Source organism: Mandrillus leucophaeus, unplaced genomic scaffold (genome assembly GCF_000951045.1).
Source record: "Mandrillus leucophaeus isolate KB7577 unplaced genomic scaffold, Mleu.le_1.0 Scaffold1470, whole genome shotgun sequence".
Classification (NCBI taxonomy): Eukaryota; Metazoa; Chordata; class Mammalia; order Primates; family Cercopithecidae; genus Mandrillus; species Mandrillus leucophaeus.
Genome location: NW_012101444.1, coordinates 316,605 through 325,219, shown reverse-complemented (window position 1 = coordinate 325,219; position 8,615 = coordinate 316,605). Strand labels below are relative to the sequence as shown.

At 42.0% G+C, this 8,615-nt stretch overlaps 1 protein-coding gene across 1 annotated transcript in view; it reads left to right on the top strand.

The window, feature by feature from the left end:
- The window catches only part of CCDC91 (coiled-coil domain containing 91), a 341,299-nt gene extending 333,194 nt beyond the window's left edge, over nt 1-8,105 (top strand). The window contains exons 13-14 of the mRNA XM_011974648.1: nt 5,472-5,518; nt 7,487-8,105. Of these exons, the coding sequence (XP_011830038.1) occupies nt 5,472-5,496 (25 nt within the window). The 3' untranslated portion in view covers nt 5,497-5,518; nt 7,487-8,105. The remainder of the gene's footprint in view (nt 1-5,471; nt 5,519-7,486) is intronic.
- Nucleotides 8,106-8,615: the final 510 nt, after the last annotated feature.

Genomic DNA, 8,615 nt, shown 5'->3' with positions numbered 1-8,615 from the left:
AAAAAAAAAAAAAAAAGAAGAAGAAGAAGAAGAGGAAGAAAGTATCAAGTACTAAGTTATAAACATTAGCTTACTACCTTATAAACTTAAGTGGCTCCCTTATCCTAAAAAATCCTGGACATGGGTTTGAATTTGTTCCCTGAATTGGCCTAATTAACCTCTTAGACAGATATCATCCTTCTTGCCAGTCTCTGTGAGATGAACAGGCCTCATTCATACTTAGGCAGTTCCTCCAGTCTCTGGAGAGGTGGGGGTGAATTATAGGTAGGTCATATTTATGCAGCCATAAGGAAAGAAAGGATTGAGCCCAGTGAACAGATTACAAAGTATTGGTGTATTGATCCTGTATTAGTCCGTTCTCACGCTGCTAATAAAGACATACCCAGGACTGGTTAATTTATAAAGGAAAGAAATTTAATGGACTCACAGTTCCACATGGCTGGGGAGGCCTCACAATCATGGTGGAAAATGAAGGAAGAGCAAAGGGACTTCTCACATGGCAGAAGGTAAGAGGGCGTGTGCAGGGGAACTCCCTTTTATAAAACCATCAGCTCTCCTGAGACTTATTCACTATCACGAGAACAGCATGGGAAAAATCCACTCCCATGATTCAATTACCCCCCACCAGGTCCCTCCCATGATGTGGGGATTATGGGAGGTACAATTCAAGATGAGATTTGGGTGGGGACACAGCCAAACCATATCAAATCCTTAGTAACATGAGCATTTTAGGATGTTATAAAATCACTCTTCTTTTTGTTGTTTCATGAGTGATGGATGACTCCAGAAGATTGTGTTGGGATTTACCTCAGTTTGAATGAGGTGTGTTCAAAACTCGATAGATTTTTAAATATTTAAAAATAATTGTTGAGGAGGAGCAGTTCTTCCCCACTTCTCATGTGATCTTCCATGCAGACGGAACTTATCAGTATAAGGCTCCTGACCTCTCTGTCCCTTCACCCATTCTGCCTCAAAGCAGCTAGACTAATTTTCGGATTGGTCGATTTGAAATGAATATGATTAAGTTTAATACCTCTATCCCTCTTCCTTTGGGAGTGAGCTGTCTACATGAAAATCCTTACTCCACCACTCTGTGGGGTCAGCCTTCTCCCCATCTGCGGGAGGCAGCTCTCACCGAGTACCACCTACCACCGCTGAGTTCAGTGGACAATGAGGACACCCCACCGCCTCGTTCTGAGTTGTGTCTTCCAACTTCATCTTTAGTAGCTCATCTCTTATCTCTTCACCTCCTTGTCTTATTTTTCTAAATGTTCATCACTTTAACTGGGAGGTGAGATACTGTGTATTAGGCGCCCAGCCCTCACAAACTCCGGCAACAATGAACACTAAGCTACACAATGTAGATACAAATAAGAACTATTGATTGTTTTGCGAGGTGAGTAGTTTGTATTAGGTAGAAGAAGAAAGGGTAGATGAATCTTCTTTCCTTCAAGGAGCATATAAGCACACATAAACTGTTAGAAACAGTAAGAGAGGGTCTGCAGGCCTTAATGAGTGGAGCAGACAGCAACTAAGGAAAATTAGAGGAGAAAGATACTGGTTGGAAAGCCTAACAGGGAGTTAAAGTTTCAGCTGAGCTTTAAGGAAAGGTTGGTACATGCATTCCAAAAAGTGCAGAGTGTTCTATTAATGGAAAAGTAAGCACATCGAGCTGGTTCTATTGCAAATATGTATTTATAATTACATCCTGTAAGTAACTGAAAACTCTATCATTACATTAAAAAATGTAAAACCTTCTGGAGCAGCCGAGTACATGGCAGCAGCTGCAACATCAGCATGTTCCGTCTCACTCTCTGCCACAGACAGCACAGCTACTAGCGATGTTCACACAGACTTGGGAGAAGTTTTGACATGAAATAACTGTGATATTTAAGGAAGAAACAAAATGCTGAAAGTTGATACAAAAACTGAGGTCCCCCCCTCTGTAATTACAATGAACATGCTAAACAAAGATGGAACTAACTCTGAGAACTTAAAGCCAACAAGAGGAGTTGGCTGCACCTGCATCAGGACAAAATGTGCTGGCTGGTCCCTGACCTGGCATAAGACAGGAAAGTCACCTGTGTGGTAGAATTGTGGGCACAAGCACACACTTCATTCAGGTGAAGGCTCAGTGAGAGATCTTCTGTTCTGTCCTCTCCTGCCCTCAGAGACGGAGGCTTTTAGGTAAGGCAGAGGGAAGGGGGTAAGACCCCCAGCACATGGAGGGAGAACAAAAGTCTCAGGGAGGAAAGCATAAGAGATGCTTGGAGAAGACAGGGCAGGAGTGCAGAGATTTTGATGTCTATAAACCTTGGTTGACCTTGAAGATTTATCTTTTAATGCCATTATCTCATGTTAATTAATAACGGCAACTTAACTTTCCGTCTTCATGGCATTGTGACAACACTGCCTTTCAGCAGCCATAGTGATGTTACTGATCTGCTTTTGCCTGGTTTTCTGTGAGTAAACTGTGTTCTGAGCCAGCCACACGCTGTGACTCAGGCCTTCTTATGACCAGTACCAGGCACTCACACTGCTGTTGGCCAAGAGCTGCCTATGGCCATACAGCGGAGACAAATTAATACTAACACCATCCTTACATTTGGGAGACAGGCTAACAGTTTACAGGCTCCAGAGCACTTTCCCATCCCTTCACATTTAATCCTCGGATCACATCTGGTGTTATTCAGGCACAACTGGAAGGCCATGTGCGGGTGGACCACATCTGGAATAGCCTGTGTTGAGAGACACATCTGGCACTCTCCCCCATCACCCCCCTTCTTCCCTCTTCAGGAAACTTGGGACATGGAGTCAAGACACCTGGCTTTCAAGCCCAGGTCTTCTATTAACTGACCATGGGCTTGTGGGCAAAGTCACACCACTTCTCTGGGTATAATTGCATACTGGGTGATTTCTAAAGCCCCTTCCTGCTCCAAGATACTATTATGCTGTGACAAACTGGAGAAGTAGACAGTGACTATAGTGATATCCTCCTGAAAAATGAAGACCCTGTTACACAGAGAATTTAATGACTTCTACTCCAAGATTACACAGATGGTAAGCAGTAACATCTCTGGATGTTTCATTTAGTGTTTTTTCCACTACATCGCACACATGTGCGTGAGCACAATGTGGATTAACCTTGACCCGCTTAGCTCTAGCTCAGATAACCAGATGCAGATGGAGGAATCCATGCTTTCAGCAAAACTACATTAATTACTTGGACAGTATGTGGCTAAATAAGATTCCACAAACTGACAGCCTGCAGACAGGATTTGTCCTGAAGCCCTGTTTTATTTGGCCCCTAGCGTGTTTTATTTAAAAAATTGACATGTTGCTATACTTTAAATTTGAGATATTTACATAAAAATTCAAAAATTCAAGTTCTCTTAAAAAGCTGAAAGTTTGGCAACATGATAATGACTGGTTGAAATGGGCTCATCATTATATTGTCCCTTCAGTTAGTGTTTTCAAACTTCCATACTGTTGACATTTTGGACTGAATAATTCTTTGTTGTGGAGAGGCTGTCCTGTGTATTTTGGGGTGTCTGACAGCATCCGTAGTCTATAGTCACCAGATGCCAGTAGCACCTTCCCCTCTGTTGTGACAATTGGTGTGACATTGCCAAATGTCCTTTGGATGGGGGCCACAGAATTCCTTTATGCTGAGAATGATTGCTGTAGGCATTTGAATAGGGATCCTTGGAAAACAAGAGCTGGAGAAGATGTAGTCCAATGCTCTCCGTTTACAGAGAAGGAAACTGAAGCCCAACCAGAAAGGTTAAGTAACTTGCCCATAGTGACACAACTGAACAATGGTGACAGAGCTAGGACTGGAACCCAGGTCCTCTGATGCCTTGTGCAGTGCACTTGTCACCTCGATCTGCTTCCAGAGCTCTCACCTGCCAACTATGTGAGATGCTGGGTACATTAATTTGCTAATTTCCTGCCCATTTTAATTGCTGATCAGGAAGGCCTGACTACTGCTCTCCCTTCCTTGCAAGTATGTCCAGAGTCAAACAGAGCAGCCCTCCACTCCAAGGGAGCATTTCCTGGACTAGGCGGCCCATATTGTTTCACTCAGATTGGAAAGGGTGTTACGTAAACATTTACCTTATTCTCTGATCCAGTCATTTATATAAGATTTTTCTCATTCCCAGCCACTTCAGATCATCAGTCTCTTTTGCATTCTTGAATCAACATTTTCTCTAAAGCCACTAAGAAAGGGTGCAGCCAGAAACAAATGTGTGTGTGAAGTCATTTGTCACTCTGCAAATTCCTTAGGAATGTGGTTATACAACAAACAGTTGGATGTGATCATTTATATGCTTAGAATTTGTTTCATCATTTCAAAGCTCATCCTTTTTGATAAAAAACAATTTTAGAAGTATATTAACGATTTATCACAGGAAGTATTTCCTTTTCATAATAATAAATTCCTCTGATGTGAGAAAGTACCTACCAGGCCTACTGGACCAGAAGCCCTGGGTGCTTAGGCTTCAGTTTTGGCTCTATCACTATCTAACCTGATGGCCTAAACAGGGCCATATCTTTCTCAACGGTGTTTTGGTGACCACTGAGATCCCTTGACACTCTCATATTGTATGAGTCATATTCCTGTTTCATCTGTTAGTGTCCCTGGGAGCTTTCTCCTATAATTGGTTCTTGTTCTACCTGGTTTGCCTACTGCATTTTTGACAGAGAAAGCCCAGAAAACACCTATTGTAAAATGTTATTTGTTTACCCACTTACAGTGGGACCAGCACACAGGTTAATTTGAAAATTTTCTAGTTGTCAGTGAAATATCTTAGTCAGAAAGTAACTTTGCCCAACAGTAATGTTAAACTCTGCTTTGAGGGTACAATAGTACCCCCTTATCCAAGAAGGATATGGTCCAAGACCGCCAGTGGGTTCCTGAAAGCACGGATTGTAGGAACCCAATCAAACACAGTTCTGTTCACATCCACCTACAAATTTAATACCTTTTCCAACCTAACTAAGCACTCATCATGCACTGTGCCCATAGTTTTGTAGTTTAAAGGGCAACAGCAAAACTAGCACACATTTTTTTTCCTCTTCACAATTTAACAGATAGGTTTGTTTCTGCTGTATCTTTTAGCAACCTCAGCATACAATTCTTTTTTTTCTTATTAAGTTGAAAGCCTCCTCCTTTTCATGTAAAGACTATTTATGGCTTCTCTTTGGCATATCCAAGTTGCCAGAATCACTATTCTTGTGGTTGGGGCCATTATGAAGTAACGTAAGGCTGCCTTGAACACAAGCACTCTGATACCATGACAACAGATCTGTTAACCAAGAAATCTACTAAGTAAATCACAGACAGGGAGGGTAGACAGCATGGAGACGCTGGACAGAGGATTCACATCCTGGGTAAGATGGGGAGGGAGGGCACACAGTTTAATACTTATGAATTGTTTATGTTGGAATTTTCCACTTAATATTTTCAGACCATGGTTGACCACAGGTAACTGAAACCACAGGAGTGAGATGACAGGTAAGGGGTTACTACTGTACATCCTTCTTGGATGTCCTAGTGAGTGTCAGAATCATTTGAGAATGCAATGATGTAGGAATCAACCTCCTCTTGCCTCCCGCTCCCCTTCGTCCTCCCCCTCAATGTGATAGGACTTTTCATATATTGTGACCTGAAGTTTACAGAGGACTGTTATGTGACCACTCACTACGGTAAAATCATACTGCCATAAATGTGTTCTGATTTTCTTGGCTTCTATCCTGGCACATCTCTCTCTGGCACAGTGTCCATCCACCTCAGCTTCTGATTGTCTCTTTTCTTTCTTTCCTTTGAACTTGATAGGAGATCAGAGCATGAAGGACAGGTGGCTATAAAGAATAACAGAATTGTCACATATGCAAGAGTTGTGTGTCACCTCCCTTGTGCAATGTTTGGGTGGACTTGATCATAAGGTCCATTTGGACAAGTGGAGGAGGGGAACAAGTGGGACAGAGGCTCGGATGCATGAGTTGGAAAAATGAATAGAGTGTTAAGGGAGCTGCAGTTTGGACTCACCCAAGATAGGTCAGATTCTGAACATAGAGCTGTAAGACTCCCTGCCAGAGAAATCCTGATTAGGATTAGTTGAGGCACTGGGCAAGGCTGGGCCAATGGATAAAGTCTTCAGTACCCAGAACTGAGCAGGTCCAGGAGGACAATTCACTTTATCTCCTAACATCACTTGTTCACAATCTGACTCTTATTGTAAGTCTCTGTGTGAAGGTATATTTTTCTTTTGTCCTTTTGTCGCTTTATCAAGAAGGAAACCAAATTGACTGACTTAAATTTTTGCTTATTAAAACAACGTTAACAATTAGCATTGAACATTGACTTTATGTCAGACATTCTGCCTGTACTATTTTAGCAGAAGGTCACAGGGAAGTTTAAGGGTAATTGTTGGCCATTCTTGAATATGCCTTCTTCCTTGCTTTGTTAATTAAATAAGTGCTGAGTTTTAACTGGGTCCATGGTATCCCAGCTAAAGATTACATCTTCCAGCTTGTCTTACAGATTGATGTGGCCATGTAACTAGGTGCTAGCTCAGTGGATGTGAACAGAAAAGGTGTAAACAACTTGAGGTTTATGCCCATAAGGAAGGATTGTGCCCTCTCCCTCCCCTTCTCCTTTCTCTCTGGCTGGAAGGTGAACATGAGGCAAGAGTTGAGAAAAGACAGTGTAGCCATGAGATGAAAACTGAGTGTTGAAGATGCAGAAGAGGCCAGGAGGAGTCTGGTCCCCAGACTGTGGAGCTGTCCTCTCAGCTCTAGACTGATTATGTTCAGACTAGCACAAGAGAGAAATAGACGCCTGCTTCTTTTAAGCCACAATTATTTTGACTTTTGTTATAATAGCCACACCTGTTTCCTAATTGTTCCTGGTATTCATTTTGTACCCTTTGTGCAAATCAACATCTAAACCTCAAAAAAGACAACTGGTCTAAAATTGCTTCTGGAGTGGTCCCCTCATATAGCTCAAATATGATGCTTTCTTATAGAATTCCTCTCTGATATGGAAATGCCAGTGAAATCAAACAGTCCTTTCCCCACACCAAAGGAATGCCCAGCTCTGAACAAAGGGTGCCTTCTGGAACATGTGCCTGGCTGGGTTTTCGTATGTGTGAGCAAAAGTCCGGGGTGCATTCTTTGTTAATCTCCAGCCTGGGATTCTACCCACGTCACAGGCTGGGTTCCTGTGGAGATTAAAATAATCGAGGTGGTAGGTCAATAAATAAATCATAAAAATTATCACATTTACCCAGTATCAACATTACTAGTATTTAAGGGCTCATGTTCGGAATGTTGTATATTTAAAACAAAGGTTTTGGCACCAAAATAAAGAATATGCTCCAAGTTACTTTGTTTGTTGACTTAACGTTTTTAAATATTGCATGTTAGTGAGATTTGGGTTGTGAGAGCCATGAAGGCATCTCTGATTTACTTTTTTTTTCAGGGATACTGAGGGGCTACTTGTGAGATGGCAAAAAAGACATATGGCAACCAGAATTTCCCTCAGTCATCCCTGACAGGTTCCCCTACATCTTCACACAAAGTAAGAGGGCCGCCACTTCACGGTGATCTCAGCACTCCTAATGCCACTTGGAAAATTCTGGACTTGGATTAAGCACGACTCAGGCAGGACAGTTCACAGATATCTGTGAGCCATGACTTAAGGCCCATTTTCTCTGAAGCTATTTCCAAGTTAGTCAGCACCATACAGACAAACAGAGGGAGAGTCAGAAAGATAAATTTCTTTCCCTGTAATGTATGTGTTATGTTAACAATAGAATACAATGAAGTTAAGGGATCATGTATGAATGTAAATGCCCCTGCATCCTCACTGTGTTCAGTACTTTATGTATTATCTTTGTCTTTTCCACAATATGCTTCTTACACATTCCTCGACTCCTTCCACAGTTATCTATCAATTGTCAAATGCTGTTTACCTAGAACATTGGGGTTCTCATTTGCTAGACTTTTTTTTTTTGCAGTTTATTATTCTTTATCTCTGTTTACTAAACTCCAGTATCTCACCTACATTATGTAACTTTTTATCAAAGTTAAGTGAAATGTAGATGTTGAATTTTCTCTTTCTTCCATAATTCTTTATTACTTGTGAAATATATTCCTACAATATTGTATATGTGACCAGGGGACCAGATGGGACCGGGGGAGGAAAATGGCTTTTATGTGATTCGAGGCGATGCTTATTGTCTGTCGAGTCAGGACTATGAAGCCACATGACGTGGAAGCAATGCAGGTGTATTTCTTCACCTCTCAACATTCTTGACCAGCTACTGTATGCCACAGCCTAGGGATGAAAACTTGAGGAAGGGTCTACCTCTGCCTCTGGAAGCTTATAATCTGTGGGATAGCCAAGTAACAAGGGATTTCAGAACAGTGTGCTGGGTGCTGCCATGGAGATAGCCACAGGGTGCTAGGGGAACAGACAGTAGTGAGGCCCAACTTGGCCTTGGGAGAATCAGGGAAGGTTTTCTGGATGGGAAGGTGGTGTTTAAGTGAGACCTGAGTAGAGGTTGTCCATGCAAAAAAGTGGAAAATATCATGGCAAGCTTCCAGAG